This window comes from Lissotriton helveticus, chromosome 8, assembly GCF_964261635.1.
Source record: "Lissotriton helveticus chromosome 8, aLisHel1.1, whole genome shotgun sequence".
Lineage (NCBI taxonomy): Eukaryota > Metazoa > Chordata > Amphibia > Caudata > Salamandridae > Lissotriton > Lissotriton helveticus.
In genome coordinates, this window is record NC_136069.1 from 971,642,055 (window position 1) to 971,664,430 (window position 22,376).

Here is a 22,376-nt window from a genome sequence, read left to right on the forward strand (position 1 = left end):
ACTCCCACAACCAAATACTTACCTTTGAACCGATAATCCTATTTTCCTCTATAGGATAACATTGACGTTTTTTCTGTGATATGTTTCTAAGTGTGGAGTTGGAAAATCTAAGAAACCCTTTAAAACTGTAACTAAATAACAAAATCGTTTTTACTTACCTGTTTAGAGGAGATGTCTCAGTGTAGTATCCAGGTGTACTGCAATGTGTAAGAAAAGTAATCTGTATCGCAATCTACTTCTCATTCTACTAAAAAGCCAATTAAGTATATGTACAGTATATCAAAAGCATTGCATTACTAGTAGCTCTACTGTAATCAAATCAAAGTGCATATACAATTGCAATTCAAACTGTTTACAAACTGTATTACTATTGTAAAGTATGTATTGCTTCCCTCGGCCAGGCTTGCTTGGTTCTAAAAAATAAAATAACTAAAAGAATATTTGTATACAAAACCAATTGGTCTGAAGGTCAGTCTTTGAGTATGTGATATCATTTGCTGATTGGGTGTGTACAACAAATGCTGAACACTACCCTCTGATACCGCCTTACTGCTCAACCACACTACCACAAATAAAGAGTAAGGTGCTATCTACTTTTACCTCTGCCTGCCTTTGGGGTTCCACTGGACTCTGTGCACACTATACCTCACTTTGGTATAGTATATACAGAGCCAGCTTCCTACACTGGTATGACCAGAAGTCATCTAGGGTTGAGTAGCAACCTGGACAGATGGTTTGGGCTCTAGAGCTTGTAGCAACCAGAGCCCTCCAAGACAAGTGGACTGGACCTTACCCCATATTAGAGAAGAAGTGGGAAGTTACATATCTAGTGTATTTGAGAACTCCTCTGACTCCCCCATATGGCAATACATGCAAATAGGCTGAAGCTCCATCATCACAGAGCAGACTTCAATATGCTCATGGTGACAGATAGAGGAGAACAGGACAGTGAACCTCTCTCTGACCTACTTTCTACCAAAGTCAAAGATGGATCAGCTGAAGGGAGTAGTCCTCGCTTACACCTTAACACAGCAATAGCAAAAAAGATGCTACAACCTGCTCAGTCAGTTTGCTTATCTCTTTTCCTTGACCTCAGATCTGACAACATGATGCACACATGATGTTGATATCAGTGACAGTTACCTGTCTAAAGCAAAACGTGCAGATTGTCAGACCAGGTCGAAGCTAGCATGAAAGCTGAGGATGAAAAGATAGTAGAGTTGGGGATGATTAAGCCTTCAGGATGTCCATGGGCTAGTCCAGTAGTTATGGTGCCTAGGCCAAATCCTAAGGAAGGAAACCCAGAGATGAGATTCTATGTGGACTACAGAGGCTTAAGTGTAGCCACCAAGACTGAAGCTCACCCCATTCCAAGAGCAGATGAGCTCACGAAGAATTTGTGGACTGCAAAATATCTGAGCACCTGTGTCCTGACTTCTGCTTAATGGCAGATAGCCCTCACATCATAAGCAAAAACGGTATCTCTTTTTTCAATTCCTAAAGTACTTTAGGATTGGAAGGCTTTATTACAGCTTATTTGGATGATATTGCTGTCTTTAGTTGCACCTGCCGCACCACAGGGAAGTGCATCAAGCCCTTCAACGAGCAGGGTGGATTATCAAGGCAAGTAAGTGCCAGATAGGGCAAGGGTCTGTAGTGTACTTGGGCCACCAGGTAGGTGGAGGACATGTACAACCTTTCCCATCCAAAATTCAGACAATTCCGGCCTGGGAAGTTCCTAAGACACAGACCCAAGTCATAGGCTTTCTTGGTCTGATTGGGTATTACAAGAGGTTTCTGAAAGGGTATGGTACAATAGTGGCACCCCTAACAGAGTTAAGTTGCAAAAAGCAACCAAGAAATGTCATATAGATTGATCAATGTCAAAAGGCCTTTGACACCCTTAGGGAAGCCTTGTGCTCAGCACCTGTTCTAAAGGCACCAGACTTTAGCAAAAAGTCTGTTGTCTAAACTGATGCTTCAGCACATGGGATTGGGGCAGTACTGGCACAGCTGAAAGGCCAGGGTCAAGATCAACCAATTGCCTTCATTAGCAGGCAACATCTACCCAGACAGCAATTTTGGAGTGCCATTGAGAGGGAAGCCTTTGCTGTAGTTTGGTCCCTGAGGAAGCCAAGGACCTACATATGTTGGACTGACTTCACAGTCCAAACTAACCACAGGCCTCTCAGATGGCTGATGCAGAAGAGATGAGAGAGCACCAAACTGTTGCCCCGGTCCATCGCGCTACAGGGTATGGACATTACAGTGGAACACACCTGGGACTGACCATGCCAATTCAGATGGCCTTTCCAGCTTCTCCCACTTATCAGATGAGAACCACCAGGACAATGTTTGGTAACTCATCACCTTGTGTCTGGAAGGGGGCCATGTAACGAAATGCTTCTTTTTGCATGTCCACCCCCACATTTGTGGATTGATGCAGATGGTTTATCGACTCTGAGAGTGCATCAAGGCCTGCTAATCAGACCTTTGTGACAGATTTTCTTACCCATTTCAAGGTATATGTCGAATTTGCAATTCCCAATTGGCAAGGACTGGCTAACTTATAAGTCCCTAGTGTATGGTACCCGGGGTACCTAAGGCAATGCAAGGCAGAGTGTCCACTAGGGGCTGCTGCATTGTTTGTGCCACCCTGTGTGTGGAATGTACAAAATGGCTCCCAGCCTGCCACTGCAGACTACAAGGGCAGTGGTAATTCTGCTAATTCAACTTTTCCATTTATACTAATGGCAACACCCAACTTCACTTAACAATATATGTAAATCTTATGTAAGGAAGGCCTATAGAACCCAAAGACAGGGAGCTGTATACTATTATGTAGGACATGTATGTTATATAGGTCTTAACGACAATACTCTTAAATTGTCGTTTTGCTATGGAAAGGTTAATAGCCCCATTGGGGCTACTAACACTTACCATAGCAAAACGACCCCTCAGCCTAGCTAACTTCTCAATGGAACTACCTAGCTGGGTATGGTAAGTTATCAAATTAATTATGGTATTACACCCAACTTGATGCCCAGGACAAAATGTCACTATTAAAGAAATGCAACTTTTAGACAATTGTCAATATGTGGCCCAGTAGTCCAGTACCCTCACACTGGCCAACAGACAGCATTCAGCCCACCTGGGAAGTAGTGTACATGACTGCCCAGCGTAGAACCAATAGCAGCCTACTACAGGGTGAGGTGTTCCCCCCTCCGTTGTAGTACGCCTCTCAGGGTATTAGCCCAAAAGTGGAGCTTTAATGACATAGGCGCCTTTGGTGGGGTGGTGGCTTTCAAATTACTGAGGGTCTGCACTTTGTTCAGGTAAGCAGGCTGGAGACAGGGAAACAGAGGTAACCCCGGTGTACAAACCTGTTTTCCTGCGGGAGTGTAGCCGTCTGGTAGCCACACCTCTAGGGTGGGGCCCCAAGCTCCTGACATCCGAGAAAGGATCTTGACATCTTTATAGGGGACTGCATAGTGCAATCTGGGACTGCTAGATGCCACACATATCCACACAGTCATTATTAATAGGGAGGTGACCTGATAGCCCATTGGCTAGTAACTGCCACATCCCCACAGAGCACTTTCTGGTAATGAAAATTGCACCCTGTCACCCTCCACATCAGATCATGTCAGAGTTGGAACAAGGACTGCCCTGCTGTCCCCTGGACTGCAGAAAGGAGTGACTAAAAATAAAAGTGGCCTGACCAGCTGGAACTGACACCAGGTTCAGCACAACTGAAGTAGCCCACACAGGCCAAAAGTGTCATCCAAGTCAGCTAAATTATTTTGCAGAGGCCGTTGCACATGGAGACTAGTAATACAGCTGCAGCGGACGTTCTATGGTCTCAAAGGGGACTTAGAGAGACAACGACCTCTGTGGCCAAAGTGACCTCCCCTGACACATGGACCAAGGAATAACCACAAAGGTGCCCAGGTTGGCCACACAGCTCAGGGACATCCTTGAGTATCTTCATCTCCTGTATCCTCAGCATCAGGACAACTCCATTGATGTCAGTGGCGGTCGTGCTGTAATGTATGGAACCGGACTAGAAAACAGGCCGGTGGCCAACAAACTGCCCTAATCTACCTGACTGCCCCCCCCCCCCCAGACATTTTCCCTGTCAGATCTGGTTTGCCAAGCCGGGCCGGAGTAGTCAAACTCATTTTTACAAACTTGTCAAGTTTTCAAACATTACGGTTGACAGTGCTTGTTTGTGGTTCGATTCAAATGTAAGACTTCTTAAAAAATCTGTATCTCCAGAACCCTCTGGTGTATTTTTCTCATCTTGGACTCTAAAAATTCATTAAAATATAATGTATTATGATTAATTTGTGTCCTCTTTTGTTCTTATTGAGTGGCTTTCTTATTTAGTTGTTTGGTACTGTTACATGCTTTACACTAGTTCCTTTGTTCAAGCCATGCTACTCGAAGCCATAGCTACCCAGGGCTGAGCTTAAGGTTGTGCAAACAAGCCTGACTGGACCCAAGACAATTCTTTCAAGTGTATTTCAAAGTAAGGTTGCACAGCCATACCTTATATTACACCAAAATCCTCACCAGGCATACTTACTAAGCGTACATTCACAGCACACTTAGTGGCATATTTATAAGCAAGGGTGATGCAAAATCTAAGTCAGATTTATCAAGCCACACAAGGCCACCTTGCATGCCCCTGCATGGCTTGATAATCCAGGGTAACCAAAGCAGCGTAAATCGATGAGTTGTATTGCTCTGCCCCAGTGAGGTGTTCCATTGTTTGGAATGTGGGTTTTCCCATGAATCCACCCATGTATTTTGGTGCAATCCCAGATTTACCAACAGTGGTAAATCTGGAAATATGTCAAAATGCTACACCTCCCCAGGTGAGGCGTAATGATGAGATGAGAAATATGTTTATTTCTCTTGTTTTTTACTCTCTCTATGGGTGCTGCATTCTCCTTGACCGATGCGGTCAAGGAGATTCCGACTATCAGGAGGAGGCTTTCCTCCTGGCATCGTAATGAGACCCTTAGTTGTGTTATTCCTAATGTGGCTTAGAAGGCATTATGTCATCCTTCCACAGCATTGTTGGTTTTAGCTTTTTGGGCTGGAGTACTGTCATACACATTCCATCAGGGAATGTAGAATGTGTGTTATCTTCTATGTTCTGATCTGTGTAGTTTCCCTACCTATGTGTCTTCAAAATAGTTTACTAAGGGAGCTAGTTTTGTTTCATTTGATTGGTAGAAGGGACTTTCTATAAGTAGGTTGTAGTAGTTTGCCACTTCAGTTATGGGAACGTAGGCTAGGGCTATTCATTTTTTTTTTATATTCAAAGTTACCGTTTGTTGCATATTCTACACTTGGGGTAGATTTTTGTAGAAGCCTCCATATACTCTGATTGAAGTGGTAATGGCATCCTTGTATTGCTGTGTGTGGGTAAATCTTTAACATGGCTTGTATCATTGCTGGTTTGAAGTCAATGATTATTTTTTTTGGGAAGTCATTTTCTGTCTGTTGTTTTATTTCTGTTAGGAGTTCTATGTGGGTTGTAGAATGCTTATTGTGTAGTAGTGCATATATGAACGGGATGTTTATTTCTTGGTATCCTCCATGGATAGTGCATAATTGATAGAATGGCTTGGGACATGTTTTGAATGTCCCAGCCAACATCCAGGTGTCGCACTGTTTTAGTTTTTGGATTTTAGTAGTGGTAGCTAAGATGATCATGACTTTTATTGTCATGAAAAAGGAATTATTCCTCTTTGTGTGTTGCTGTGTATTTGGGTAGTAATTCTACTTCTGAAAATGTTTTTGGGGCTGGTGACGTATGGGTGGTATATTTTTTGGGTTCTGGCTATTAGGCGTTTTAGTGATGGGATGGCAGGTAATTGGCCAGTTATATGCCTTGGGACACGGATTAGGAAATATTTTAATATTTGAGTGCTTGGTTGATGGGAGCTAGTGCTTGCTTCTTTGACGTGTTCTAAAACATCTCTTACTTCAATTTCAGTAACATTTGGAGGGTGGTTACGTCCTTAAACATTTAGAACTGTAGCTTCCCTGGCTTTTGCCCTCCCATAGTAGGAATTAGAGTAGTGCATTTCCAATGTATGTGTTTAGTTGATCTTCTTTCTTGGGTTTAAGTGTAGCCCCTGTAACAAAGCAGAATTTTCCCTTTTTGTGAAGAAATTAATTTAGCCCCTTCTGTAATTTTCTTAGTTATACTGTGAAAATGTATATATTATATATCATGCTAAAAATCTCCTGATTCAAGGAACAATAATCAAGCACTCCAAGGGTTTTTTATCTCACTCAACTTTATTTGTGAGTTGATGGCATCCAAGCGTTTCTTCTGCCACACACAGCCTTGATCACGATGCAGTTCGCCATTCTCTTAAACATGAAATACATATTAAATGTGGCATAGAAGCTGACAAAGGACAAGCCATTTCACATTACAGCCATGAATTACGTTTTCATGGGTGCCATATTGATACATGTTTGGTAAGTCTCTAGATACATTGATGTTTATGCATGTGCATTGTATATAATATCGGTTCAAGTTGTAAAACAGTGTTCTTTGTCACTATAATCAACAATAAAAATCCAATAAATTCATTGAAAAGTTTCGTTTTGTAATACAATTAATTCAAAGACTCAATGTTTCTCAGCAGCCCATATGTACTTAGAATTGCACTAAGTAGTTAACCGGTTCTGGCTTTATTAAAGAGCACAGTGCTCAATTTTTCCATTATTTTTCTTGTTTTTTACTACAGATATACAGTAAATTGATTCTTGAATATATAGATAGATATATATGTATATGGATGTAAAAAAATAATTAATAAATGTAATTTAAAAAATGTTACTGTTACATTACTATTTAATTAATACCTACATATATGTTTCACATTTTGTATTTTACTTTGAAGTTCTTTGTTGTTTTCTTCTGCTTTAATGTTATTTTGCTTATCTGTTGAGTAAACAATTTGAATAAATATTATGTTGGAAATTTAATACGCTTACATTTTTTCAGGTTAGTTGGTGTTTAGTTGATTTTTATGTATATATAAAACCATACTTACTATTTTTGGTAGATTTAGTTGGTTCCTTGAGTGTGGCATTTTTATGCGAATTCTTGTAACCTGTAATAGAAAAAAACGGTTTAAATGTTTATTTTTTTTTGTAAGTTTTCTTTATCAGTTGATTTAGCTAAGAATTCAAAGTTATTCATGATTATACTTACTTTGTTTTATCTGTTTGATCGATTTTCTTCTATTCCTAAACTTTTATTGGTAGAATGCTGCACAGTTTATTTATTTGCAGTGTTGATTTTTGGTAAGGTTTGTAAATCTGTTTGTTTATTCTGTAAACTAGGCAAAAAAGGGAAATGCATTTATTTATTCATTTTACATGTTTTAATTATTTTAAGTTTAGTTAGGAGACTATCTAAACTTTTAAATATTGTACTTACTTTGAATTGGAGTGTGGCTTTTTTTGAGGTCTTTTGTTAGGGCTTCAATCCGGCAGAGTTTCATCCTTATCTAATCCATGGTGGTTGTGAGGTAATTTTAGCTTAATTGATAGGCTTCTTTTATAGTGTTGTTTAAATTAGTTTATGCTTTCTATTGGTTTTTGTTGTTTATGCTTTTATTGCATTGGTTGTTATAGTGTCTGTTGAATTATTTTGGCAGTTATATGTTAATTTGGAAAACATTGTATATATTTAGTTAATGGTAGATTTTGTATAATATATTTATGTGACAGTATATTTGTTTTTATATATTTAATTATAATCAAATATATATAATACGTTTGGTTATTTTGAATGGTAATAAATGTTATTTGCTATAACTGTGTGTTCATTTATTTAAATATTGGTGTTATTTGGTTATTTGTTAATATAATAATATTTGTTATTTGTTAATATTTATTTATATATATTTGTTTTTTGTTTGAAATGTATCATTGTATTTGTGGTATTTAATAATAAGTATTTACATATTTTTAAATGCATGTATTTAATGTTTTGATCAAAAATAAATTATATTTAAACAAACGTAGTGTTGATATTGTGGCTGTTGATATTTTTGTTAATGTACATGTTCATTTAATTTTAACTGTATTTATGTTTATGATATGATTTTTCTATAACTATTTTTTGATAATTTGGTATCTTTAATGGTAAATATAGATTGTTGATATTTTTGCATGCAATATTAGTCTCTTGATATTTGTGTAGGTCGATGTTATGGGGGGGTCAATATTGTTTCAGTTAACCTCATGTAAGTTTACTTTAGATCCGTCATACAACCCTGCACTTACTACTTCTCAGATATGGAATCCATTGCTCTGTTTAATCGATGTTATAGTAAAAGTGATAAATTTCTGAATGATAAATTAAAGATTCAAACTGACCTACTACACAATATTGCAAACTCATTGCAGGCATCAACTCAAACTCGATAATCTAAACAAATGTTTCCATTGGGCTAAAACCTAAACTATTTCTTCTTCCAAAACTTGTGAATATTGTGCTATTATGTTGGAAAACCTTCTGAAGATGCTGGGTGTTTTGGTGCAGAAAGTAGAATCCTTGCAAAACTTTCAACATTCAATGAATACATGGACAAGACCAATTTCCCAGAGAGAGGTAGATCTTAGTCCATCGGAACTCACAAGTACACCTCTCAAAACTCCTCCCAACACAAAGACAATACAGCATCTTTAAAGGACCAAATTTGTTCTGAATTTTCCAAGCCTTGTGTTGAACAGTTTGAATATCATACAGCATTAGAGCATAAACCAGCAGAGGTAGTTGAAATTTCAATCATAAAAATGCTGCAATATAACCATGCAGATAGCTAGACTTGAACCAAACTGATTCATCGCCTCTCAAACCACTTATCAAAAGGGAACAAAAAAGGCTTAGAAATGCCCATAACAAAAACTATGATGAATTCTCATTTAATCCTGTTTAGAAAAATCTTTCACCAAAACTAATTCCAATTTTCGCTTGATTTTTCTTACAAAACGGTGCTGTCGAGAGAAGACATAGGAGCTTATTAAGATGTCAGTCGGAGTTTCCTCCGACAGACACAGTGGAGGGAACAGGAACGACGGACCTCCAGTCGGCAGTCCTGACTACCTGAGGTTTCTTCTAACAAATCCAGTGGATTCTTGTGCTCCCAGGCACTACACTGAGTTGGAAAATCTTAGGATATACCTATATCCACGTTGATGTATTAATTATTAAATAGAGGAAGAGGCTGCATCCCATCTTTTCCTTCCTTGCTCTCTTTTTTGTTCCTTGCATATTTGATTTACTGACAATTACCTAGTAAAGTCCACTGAGAGTTCCAGGGCCTGTAAATCAGATGCTGCTAGTGGGCTTGCAGCACTGATTGTGCCACCCACAAAAGCAGCCTTTCAAAGGGTACTCAGACCTGTCGCTGCAGTGCCTGCATACCGTTTTACTGCCTCGTCGACTTGGCAAGTGAACCCACCGCAATGAGTTTTACATTCTGAGTTTGAAAATCACACTTTTTGAAAGTCGGTATTTTCTTGCTCAGCCATCCTGTGTGCCTCTGCTTGGTTGTGGACTGACTGTCTGGCTTTTGAGTGACAGGGGCTGGGGAGGCTCATTCTCTACAAACAGCCACTGGGGGAGTGGGTGGAGGTGTGTCCTGGATGAATCAGGGCTGGGCTGAATAGACCAGGGCTGCATTTAGAGAAGCAGGAGGACGTTTCCTTGCACCTGGATGGGCCTGGTCTGCCATGTACAATACTGTCTCTACCTCCTGCCAGGAAGCTGGGCCAGAGAGAACCAACCTGGTTTGGACTAAACACAGACACTCTCTGCCCCAGAGAACAAAGAGAAATGCAGTATGAGTATTGGGGCCCAGAACTTTAGAACTCGCTTGGATCAATGAACCTGCATAGAAGAAGAGCTGGAAGAACTGCCTGAAGGAGTACTGCCCCATTGCTTTGTTGTTGCTTTGCTGGGTTGGCCTGCTATTGCTGCTTCTGCCTTGTCCAGTGAAAGGACTGGACTGAACTTTCTTTACTTGCTGCTGAGTACCTCCAAGGGCTTGAAATTGAGCTTGCCTCCTATTCACGAAGTTTCAGGGACTTCAAAGACTTCATTTACCTCTGGTTACCGCTGCTGTAACCATGGTTTCAATTGCCACCGAGGGGGTAAGAAGCTGACACCGTCATGACACCGCTGCAGGCTCTGTGTTTTGAAGACACCGCAGGGGGCAGCGTGCACTTCACACCACAAGCCTGGTCTCATCGATGGTGACGACCGCCGGTGCCACCAAGCCGCTGCTTGCACCACGATCTGTGGGCACCGCACTTCGCACCACCTTGCTTCACTCTACCACCCTTGTCTCAATGGCGACGTTGCTGGTAGCTGACCATGACACCCGTGACACGCATCGTGGTTTGGGGGCATTGCTTGTAAGTTACAATATGCACTGCCACATCCCACACCGCAATTGAGCCGACCGATGCCAGCTCCCATCAACCGGCACTGTTGCATGCGCAGTGACTGGTGAGCACCGCAAAAATCACTGTGTCACTCTGTACCCCAGCCCTGGTCTCATCAACACCACTAGACAACTGTCACCGAGCCGCTGCCTGCACCGCGAATTGAAGGGACCACACTCCACACAGCTACACTTCACATTGCAACCACGAAGGTTGCCACGATTGGCCCGCACCAACACGCTCAGCCAGAACCAAAGGTACTGTTTAATAGTCTGCTGCCACCAAAACTGGTCTGCACCAACGCGAGCAGTCAGAACTTTTGGGTTCTGCTGTTTTCAGCACTGCTGTAGCTCAGAGTTAACGGCTTCAAGGAACTGTATTTCTAAGTCATACTTACAACGTTCCTATTTTTGATTACTGTATGTTGGTCTTTTATTGTTTTGGTCCTGTTTGCACAGATAAATATTAGTTATTGTTCTAAAACTGGTGTGGTGTCCTTTTGTAGTGTTTTCACTGTATTACTGTTAGTTATGTGCAAATGCTTTTCACACTTGCTCTGAAATAAGCTGGACTGCTCGTGCCAAGCTACCAAGGGGGTAGCTTATCTGGAGGCATTTTGGTTTATACATGGTGAGTGGAACATAAAATGAATGACTGATACTGAAGATACAGATAGTCAATTTACAAACGCTCCGTCCATCATCCCCTTTTGTATCGCTTTGTTCGCCCTAAGTGTGGCAGGGTATACTCAGACGTGAGTCCCTTGTTCACTTGGCCACTGGATTCAAGATAGCCTGGCTGATGAGGATTATGAATCCGAAACCGGTCCCCGGATGCTTGTTTCCGGTCCAGGGAAGACATGGCTTGGCAGTTCGGGCTAGACTGTTCCCACAAGGCACAGGGTCAGACTGATTTGCATATAGCCATGTCTGAACTCGGGTGGCTGAGTGAACTAAAGAATGGTGATGGATTAAACCCAGATCAGTTGACTGGGGTGAGTGTTTGATTTGTTCAAACGCTCCGTCCATCATCCCCTTTTGTATCAGTCAATTTACAAAACCAAACCTTGTTCATTCCACCCCAACATAAGATCATTAAGGAGACTCTTGGTCAAATCTTTATCAGAATCATTAATTCTGCTAACTTGAGAGTTCTCAGCAGTTGGTTCAAAGCTGATCAGCCGCCTTCTTCCACACGCATTGTCTTCACCTCTAAGTCAATATTTGAATATTCTTTAGCAAGTCTAAATACGTTTAATGTAATAACCAATTTTAATACCAATGAACGCACAGAAAGTGATCACCTCCCACAAATAATTAACTTTGATCTGTGTATCAATTTAAATCTGAGGTAATATAGTGTTTACCCAGCTTTATTCATTGAACTTTAAAAAGCGAATGTGGACCACTGCAAATATGAAGCAGATCAGCCAACTGTCAGCCATGTCACTCTGCTCTTGGTCCTCGTGCGATTTCCAGCTGGCATTTTCTTGCTACATTTTTCAAAGGACAGAATTCAAAACCGAATTTAATACTTACATTACCAAACTCATTTACAGTTTGGCAACCATAAAAAACATATTGGTTTACTAAGTCTCTTGCACAGGGAAAAAAGAAAATAAACAGAGAGATCTGGATTCTAAAATAAATCTACACCAATGTTATAGATAGCACAATATCTAATAGTGCAAGACCTGAGACTCTCTTATAAAAAATGCTGAATGGCCAGCAAACAACCAAAAGTAATCCATTCTTCTACATTAAATCTGTAAATCCAATGACTCCAAGGGGCATTTTTACAAGACCCTAGCCCCACCGGAGCATCACTTTTCTTGATGCTCCAGTGGAGCTGTCTGCTGACCCATATTTACAAAGCCACACAAAGCCACTTTGCGTGGCCTTACACTGCCTTGTAAATATGTCCCTCTTTCATTCAGTACTCTGGGTCAAAGGGGCATGTCATAGGTGTTGCTGTGGGTGTTCCTAAGCAACACCCATGGCTTTTTGTAATTGCCCAAGATTTACAAAGATTTGCAAACCTGAGGCAGAGGGAAAAACCTTTGCCTTTCCAGGGGAGGCTTTAAAGTGGTGCAACAAGGAGAAGTACCTCTATTCCTCCTAGTTTTTTTCTCTTTCTATGTGTGCTGCATTCTGCAGCACACATAGAAGGAGCAAAACACCATCGATAATTGTTTTTGTGCAGAAAGGTGTCCTTTCCAGCGCAAATAAAATCATCCCAGCATCACACATGCACTGTTTCACCATAGTGCAAGGGTGCCTGTGCTGGAGCATGGTTGTTGTTTTTGTGCCGGCGCAGGGAAGATCACAGGATTGTGCCGTATTCTTGTAAATGTGGCGCATCCCTGTGTCTTTTAAATGATGCTGCACGGTGCCCCAAATTCAGCCCCATTTCATTGTAAATATGCCCCCCAATGGCATGTTTTAAATCAAAGAACATGAACACCAGTGCCTCAGCTTGGATTCAACATATTAACTCCTTAGCGGGGGTTTAATGCCACGTGGGCAGAGCGTCCACAGCATGACGGAACCACGCCGCCATGAGCGCACGCCGCCCTTGGCTCATGACGGCGTGGTTCCGTCATCAGCAGGCAAGGGGTTAATAAGCTATACACCACCATGCTTGAATTCAAGCAGCAGTAATATTGAACTCATTCACCCTTTAAATTCACCAGTTGTATTACATCAGTAAACAACTGCATACAATATCTAAGTCTGAGGGTGCCCCTGAACTGAATAGTATTTGTAGGAAAGTAGGATCTGCTTCTTATGGTCACCCCCACTTTTTGCTTGACGTGATACTGTTTTTGACTAGTCTGACCGGGATCCTGCTTTCTCCTAAAACTGTCTGTATTTACTTAGGTACACCCCAGATTGGATACTGGGGTACCCTTCTCAGTCCCTAGTATATGGTACCCATGTACCCAGGACATAGGGACCCAAGATGTTTCCCATGGGCTGCAGCATGTATTATGCCACCCATGAGAGACCATTCAAGAGGGAACTACAGGCCTGCCATTGCAGCCTGTTTAAGTTGGTACATGCATCACATATGAAAGATATAGGTTTACTATATCTAATGGTCACTGCACTTAAAACCTATAAGGTACACCTACAGCAGGCCTTTACAATCCTGAGGCAGGGTGCTTGGTTCTAGGGAGAGGGTGCCCCAGCATGAGCAGGACACCCCTGCAACCCACAGAGTCCATTCTCCCGGGTTGTCAGTGAAGCAGCCATATACTAATATAGAGAGGCATTACGTGACCATGCGATGACCATCTCAAACAAATGCTGCAACAAACCTTATCATGTTTAGTGTCAAACATGTTGGAACCAAACCCCTACACTATTACCCTCTCACCAAGTCTGAGGTTAGAATCCCTTGTGGGGGCTGCATTAACTGAACCCCTGTGCACCACATACTTTTACAAGTGCATATGCTTGTTGGCAACCCTGTGACAAGTGCATGTGGCTCCAAGTAGCCCCAACCTCCGGCAACTTCTTGCACCAAGATCTTCAGCCACACCCCCTCAAGGGCACCGAGGCCTGCTCCGGTTGGTGAGCTGCTTGAGGTCCCCTTGCGATCCCTGTGCCTCTGGCCTGTGGGTCCAATTGAGGGTCATCTTTGTTTTCCTTGGACTCCCCTGATTGCCCAGGGCCTGCCCATACTCCCTTGCTTGTGGTGAGTCTTGTGAACTTTTCTGGTCCCAACCGTGCACTTTCTTGATTTCCTGCATGGGTTGCATTTGCCAAGGCTTTTTGGTGCTCCCGCCTGACACTGACCTCTCAGCACTCAACATCTTTCATTGGGCAGCTCACATCAGAGTCCTGGTCATCTTCAGCATCGCCTGGCCCTCGTAGCTGCAGAGTCAAGGTCACCGTCATCCTTCCTGAAGCACCCGACATCGGAGGGCATCCGTCTTCCAAGTCTCCTGATCACTCCCGAGTGACATATACACTGTCCCCTCTGCTTTCAGGTACTGCTCTTCCAGAATGCACACTGGGAGACACTTTCTCTTCTTCCAGCAGCTGCACTTTCCTGAAGTGCTCCATTGAGTTTGACGGCGGCTTCCGATGCCACTTCACACCTATGCACCCAGCTTCCCTGGGATAGGTAACTTGGGTACCATGGTAAGGACGGGCGGGATGGCTCTCCAACCTTCTGTCTTCCATGGGGTCTCTTCAGGGTCCACTGAGAAGGGTCCCTAATCTCTAAAATTCCAGCCGCGACTTGCACATAGACTTGTACGGTGCATGTGGTTGTGTTCGCATACTGCACACGCTCTACATGGGGACCCTATCTACTCACCTTGTGTGGTTCCTTGGGGTCCCCGCAATTTTACATCCTCGCAACATTGTCCTGACTCAAGTTGTGGCTCTTATACCACTTTTTTAGTATATGGTTTGGTCCCCCCCGCGGCCCATTGTGTAGTAGTGCTATTTAATGTGATTTTTTGCTTTAATATTGTGTACTTTGAGTCTATCTACATGTAGGAGATATTGTAACATACTAGAGAGTGTTCTATAATAAATACATATTTTGATACATACTTTGTGTGGTTCCTTTTCATTTAATATATACTATAATGTTGCATTCCAGTAAACAAGATGCTTTCCACTCCTTCAAGACTAAGCCTGAAGGCTGCTCTCCACAGCTACCACTTGGATAGCTTTCTAAGGTTTTATGAGACCTCTTACTTCACCATAAGGGCTGTCTGGACTGGCGCAAGGTGCCCACTTACATTAGTGGAACATCATATACCAGGCCAGGTTCTCACAGTATTCCTACTGGCCTATTTATTTATAATATTGAATTCTGATCCAAGATATAAAAACCACTCTTCAGTAATTGCCTGAGTTCAAATTGCATCACTAATGCCTAGAGGGGTGCAATTCTGCAGCAAATGTTTAAAATGACTCTGTCGGAGACCCAGCAAATTATAGGTTAATAGTATTAATAGACATAGAAACAAAGTTATTTTCAATTCTCTTCTGACAAGTCCAAGAGACCTGGGCAGATAAGCTTAGGCTACTTCCACCTAACCACACGAGTGTCTGCCCTTGAAGTGGTACCATCACTAATCCCAAAGTGGAAGTTCAAAACTAAAGGCTTTGCAATTTAATAGTTGAGTAACTAACTTTACTTCTCCTGGCCTCACTGAAGAGGGTGAGAGGCCTAATGACCTTTCACTTTCTATCAAAAGGCTTGCACCAGAGTTGGGCAGCACTCATTTTTATTTACACAATTTGTCTAGGCAAGAGTTGCTTCTTGCTCTCCACATGCCTCATAAAGTAGTGGCATAGCAGGGTTAAATGTGTAGGCTATAGTGCTGGTGCAAAGGAGAAAGCCTGTGGCCAACATTGGTAGTGTTGGCAATCATGTGATTTACCTATTCGTGTGGCTCACAGATCAATTCAAGAAACGTATGCAAGAGGAGAGGGACTGCCTTAATTGTAGCTGCCAAGAGATAGGTGTCATGTATAACACATCATCCTATCTTGACCGATTGCGCTTTGCATTCTGTGACATGTTCCTTTTCCGTTTCCCTTTATAAGCGTGTGCCTAAAGTCCCAACATCATCAAAGAAAGTGCATAGGGATTAAAAATCCAACAGTGACTCCACCACATCCTCCTTTTTCCACCTCACGCTTTTCTTTACCATGCCCTCCTTTCTTGCCTTTTCACTCCCCTCACTACCTCTACCCTTGCCTTCTCTTTCATTGACCTGTATCACCTCCCTCTCAAGTCTTCACCTCATATTTTATTTTCACCTCACTCTCCATGAATCTAACTCATCCTCTACTCCTCACTCTTTCTTTCGATCTCACTGCCCTCCTTATTCTTCCCTCATATCACAGACCCTCAGACATTGACATCAGATTTTGAAACTTGTAGTTCTAACTGTGCATGTGTTACATATTCTTGTTGAGGAATCATGCACTGCTGTTTTTTTTGCTGTATGGCTGCTATATATGTGGGGGTTGCTGTCATTTCCCTGTATTTTTGTACTAGAGAAATTTGCACAGCTTCTGCTCATGCTTTATCAGTGTTGTTTGTTAGTGGAATATGGTAAAACCATTTTAGTTCAGTTTGGAGCCAAAATGATTGACCTTAGAATGCTTGTCTGGTTTGATTATCTCCAGCCCTGCCAAGTGCCACACATCTGGTGTTAGACTAACACATTCTAGTGCTGGTGTCTGCATCACCTCACTAAAATGCTTAGTCACACATGCAGATCTCTCTTACACCTTTGTTGATCGCAATGCACTCCAAAAAAGCAGTCTCTCGGGCTCTCACATAGCGATTAATCTGCACATTGCCGCACTGCCGGTAAAGCAATCTAGCTTGTCTGCAGACCTGGTAACACAATGGTATGGTTACCCAGCAAAGTCTAAGGGGCAGATTTATGATAACTGGCGCATCCCCAGGGATGCGCCAGTTATTTTGCGCCGCTGCTCCGCCACCCATGGTGCGCCGCATTTACAATGCGGCGCACCATGGGGCAAAAACGGCACAGATGAGTGACGTATCTGTGCCGTAAAGGTGGCGCATTGCTGGAGTTGCGACGCAGCTCCAGCAAGGCTCGCGGGTGCCCCATCTTTGCAATGCTGCGTCAAGACCTACGCCTGCTTCAAGCAGGCGCAGGGTTTTGACGCAGCATTGGCCTGAAAGTGACTGAGTGAAATCTTATAGATTTCACTCAGCCACTTTTGCGAGGCGCAGCTGCCCCGGAACGCCCACCCTGCGCCGGAACGCCCACAAGTGGCGCAGGGCTTTACAACGTGACGCATCTGCCTAGATGCGTCACGTTGTAAATGGGTCGTAGGGATGCGCCACGTTTACGCCGCAGTTGCATGACGCAAACGTGGCGCATTCCCAACATAAATCTGCCCACAAATTGTTTCAGCAAAATCAAATTGTACACCCTCTGGTTGGAGACACGTGTGGACAGTCTGGCATGGGTGAAGCTGCTAATTTCTGAGTCTATAAAGGGTGGGTCTTACTTTGTCAGGCTGACGCACAGTAATGAGAATGTTCAACATCTGGGGACGTGAGCTGTGGCTTGCTGCAAAGGTTTTTTAAATTTAAATCCATGCACGTGTTGCAATCAGGCAGTAGATGCTCGCTCTGTGAGGGCTTCTGCTGTTCTTGGCCTCCCATTCCACTCGTGGAAGTGCCCGTTTGTGGATACAGACCACCCCCTACTTTCTGTGTCGTGCTTCAGTGCACAGGTCTGATGCAACTGCCTTCACAATTTTGTCCCACTCGCAAGCTTCTGGTTACACACTCTGCAGCCCTTAAAATCACTTCTCCTTTTCACATCAAGCACCATAGGACAGATGTGGTAACCGTGTACTCTTTTGCTAACTCATGTTTTCATGTTTTAAAAGAACAATTCTATTCATGCTCTACTTGCCGCTTCCAAAATCATACAAATGCTCAATAAAACCAAGAGGAGAATTTGATTTGATCATATAATCTATCTATAGCATTTTAAGTGACATGTTTTTGTTTTGGCCTAATATGGAACTATTAATCGCAGGTCCCTATTATCATAAAGTTGTAGTTAAAACTGGCTTGAGTAATGCCACACCAATTAGAGTCTATTTCATTGAGACCATCGTTATTACAAAAGCCTATCACTAGAGTAAATTAGTGTACTGTGGTAATATGTGAGATCCTAGGTAACAAATACCTCTCTGTGGGCTTTATTGCAGTGTAATAGCAATCCACCCATATTATATCCCTATTCACTATTAACATATGCTTTTCGCAAAAAATCCATCCACCCTCGTGTTTTTGCAAAGTTTTCTTAATAAACTGATCATGTCTATTGCCTACAGTAAAATTGATTTTAATTATTATATGGAAATAGCAGCTGAGCTAACGTCTTTTGAAAAAATGACAGCCTTTGTGCCTCAGCCGCCCACTCTCTTGTGGCTTGCCTGGCGCTGTGGTGGGCTGGACAGCGCTCCGAGTCTGCAAACCAACTGACTGTAGTGACTCTGAGTAATTATGATCATTTATTTTCAGGCAGGTGAGAACATCCGCGCTGGGGAGCTATCACATCCTCTTTTGTATAGTCGGGTCCACAGTGCGCTTCCATTTCTGGTGCTGTGCAGCAGTTTTAAGATCTTCGTAACGTTTCTCGTTGTTTAAATAGATGTCATTTCTCATATTTATATGTTTACCTCAACTTTACTGCTTGATTTTCCCCGTGAAGAAGTGTCACTCATAGTCGTTAAATATTACTCATAATTACACTGAAGTTATGAAAATACCACAGAAGCAATCTGCAATCTTGGCAGCTATGCACCTCTACCTTAACAGTAACAACGCGCATCAAGATTGGTATGCAGGTTGCTTCTAGCTAAGAAAGTAATTTCACATACAGCATATAGCAACTCAGTTTCATCCATGTTCTCAAAAGGAAACATGGCTGCCCAAAGTGCCTGAAAGTGAGATGATCATAAGATGAAAAACAGAGAAATAACTGTATGTTATTTTACAAATGGTAAACAGCTGGGTGGCAGAGTGATAACTTGATCTAAACAGAAACTAAACAAAAATTTAATACATTATGTCAATACACAGGGCACTGGTTCAATGCAGAGCACTCACATTTTTCTATGTATTTACAATGTCTAAAACACACATATTTAACTGAATTTCTTCACATATGTCAGTGGCTAATTCGTGAATAATATGTGCTGGTGTCCGAAACTCATCTCAGAGGGCTGAGGCTCGCACCAACATGCCAAATATCTACACTGTGTAGACTGGAATCCACCTCATGCCTGTTTGAACGACTACCAGACACACCCTGTCTCTTTATCTCTTTTTTGCAGGTTTCTTCTTTCTCCCTTTGAGACTTTTATCCATCTTTCACTATTCCCCCTTTCTCCTTTGTGCGTTTTGCTTCTCTTACTCTCGGGAAATGCCAGATGAGGAAAAATAAGTGCCGGACCGCAAAAATAAGTGTTGGTGGGCCGCAAAAGCAACCACTGGTTCAAATTAAGCACTTGCATAAGTGTATACATTTCAGACTGAACAACTCGTAAACAGGAAACAGTGGTTGTCTAAAAATCATGCACTAACTTGGAGAAATGTAATTACAGTAACCACTTTTTAGAAAACCAAATGCATAAAAAGAGGAACTTAATTCTGGATTGAGCCCGAGTAACTATTCATAAAATTGACCCATGAGTTTGTGTTAGAATCATAAGTGTAATATTATGTACAATAGTTTTGTAAAAACATGCAGAATTGGTTGGTCAGTTGTGTTTGTTTCGGTAAAAAGTTAATTCGAAGAAGTTTACTTCAATTTGAGCATAGGAATATAACTTACCCAACAAAAATGTCATAGACACTGGTAGAAAGAGCTGGGAAAGGAGAAGTGGAAGCATAGCAACGATCCAGCAAAACATTAAATCTAAAAGAAAAAGGTATTGTAGGAAGTTAATTACCTTTACAACCAGTTTACGTATGCTATTATTTACAAAATTAATCTTAAAATTTACGAGGATGTAGATATCTCAGGTGCATACATAGCTCCATTGTAAATAATTGAACAGTGCTGAATTCACCATCTTCAATTAATTCACCCTCCAAAACCCTGAGCCACACAATGAGGTAAGACTAAGAGAGTGAAATAAAAAAAGCACAACATACCAAGGTGAAATTGCAAATCGAAACTTTTTTGCGACTCCCTTCGCTGATTCACAAGACTTAACTTAAGCGGCTCATGATGGAGCTGCAAGGTGTTGCCCATGGCATTGGTGTTTTCATGGAATGTCGATACCGTGGGAGCAATGGCAGAGAATGGTTTGAACTGTGCTGAGCCGTTGGTGTTGGCTCAGAATCACTTTTAGTGGTCTGTGATGCACTCAAGGCTTCGTGTCATAGACATACTCTTTAGTTTGCTTCTCGCCAACAAACTAAAACAGGGGCTCATTTGATTCTTAATACTCTAGAATCTAATCTGGGATATAGCAAAATCGCCAGGAATTGTCTCCAGGCTGAGTTTTTTTATGAGCAGTATATTGCCCTATGGTCCTCTCTGAGAAAGCAAATTTGGGATCTGGAGGTCAAAAATGGTTTTGTAAGGCAAATGTCCAGCTTTGAAAATAGAGAAGAAATGGAGCGGTTTATCTCCTTTAGGGTAATGGATAGTTCTAGCTTCAATACCATTCACTGGTTCAGGAGTGAGAATGGAGAGCTTGTGGTCGACCCAGCTGCTAATCGAAAAGACTCTTGATTGCTCTATCAAGACCTCCATCGAGGCGATTGTTTCTCCTCCACCAAAGTTATACTCCGTTTTGCTGGGCGGTATTTCCATCATAAACTGAGACATATCCTGTGTTCTAAAGTAGAAGCACCTATAACTCTCTTCGAGGTGGAAAATGCAATTGGCTCTCTGGCCAAAGGGAAGAGCGCAGATCCCTGGAGTTGCATGCCACCTTCTGCGCAGATTTTTACCCCAGTACTTAGAAATCTGCTTAACTCTTCTAATTTGTCTGGTTGGGTTCCTGAGTCTTGGGGTGAGACTAATATTGGTATTTTTCTGAATAAAGGGAAGGATCCCATACTTCATCATATCTCCATATATCTCTAATCAATGCAGATTCAAAGATCTTTATGCAAATTCTTGCTAATCGAATGTCCAGAATTATCTTGGGGTTGATTATCAAAGTCAGCATGGCTTTATTCCCGGTTTTGATACAACAACTCATGTTAATATGGCAATTAGGGCCTTGGAGATGGCCTCTCTCAGAATGGGCCCATGGGCATTGGTCTTCTAGATGCTGAGAAGGCATTGACTGGGTCTCCTGGCCCTTCCTTTGGGGGCTATGGAGACCACAGGATTAGGCTCTGCCTTTGTCTCCAGAAACTGTCATTTCTATACCAGTCTTAAAGAAAGAACTTGTTGCTCGGGCTCCTTCTCAAATTCTTTTTCCATCTCTTGTGATACCTGGCAGGGGTGTCGGCCCTCCTCTATTATTTGCTCTATATATAGAGCAGAGCCTTTCATTCAGTGACAGCTGGCCCGGGTAAAAGCGGTAGGGTGGGTGGGGTGAGGCGAAATCAACGTTTGATGGGAGAGATAAAATTAAAGAAAAAAATAATTAAAACAACTTACCCTGCGCTCGCCGCATCGCTGATGTGGCGAGCGCAAGGTAAGTGGTTTTATTATGTTTTCATTTCATTTTATGTCTTCCATCGACTGTTGATTTCCCCCACCCAGCCCTGCCCGCCGCTCTTACATGTGACAGCCACCACTGCTTTTATTCATCCCTCAAACTATCTGAAAAGAACTAGCCCCTTAGAATACACTGGTGCGAAGTCAAAGTTCTAGTTTATGGGACAATGTGGCAGTTCTAACCCTAACCCTGATCAGTGGTTTAAGTGCAGTGGTAGCAGCTGCTCAACCATTCGGAGAAGTCTCTGGTTATAAGCTGAATTCAGACAAGACTCATGTCTTATCTAATGTCACTCTCTGTGGTCAGGATGAAAATTGGGTAAAGTGGGTGGTGTATTTAGGGGTAACTTTATCTGTCCATATGTCCATATGGCGGATATTGTTAAGAACAACTATGGGAAGCTCTACCAATATACAGGTAATAAATAAGTCTGCATCTCGTCTACAGGGATATAAGGTCCATAAGAATGCCATAAGCAATCACTTTCCTTCAATTGTGTCTATATCAAAAAACTTGTCTCCATAGTAAAAGGACCTACGCGGCTCAAGATATAATAATGAACAAGATAAATGGTTATTCCTTAAAATGGGATAAGGTAGAGCCGCTTAAAATCACTAAGAAAGTAGTTGAGAAGAGCTATAAATCAATCATGCATGAACTGTTTGG

General features: G+C 42.0%; 1 protein-coding gene across 1 annotated transcript in view; it reads right to left on the bottom strand.

Annotated features, from left to right (window-relative positions):
- Positions 1 to 22,376, bottom strand: part of LOC144771837 (zona pellucida-like domain-containing protein 1) — a 558,912-nt gene that overhangs the window by 198,782 nt on the left and 337,754 nt on the right. Inside the window, exon 7 of the mRNA XM_078656105.1 lies at positions 19,859 to 19,942. Coding sequence (XP_078512231.1) covers positions 19,859 to 19,942 — 84 coding nt within the window. The remainder of the gene's footprint in view (positions 1 to 19,858; positions 19,943 to 22,376) is intronic.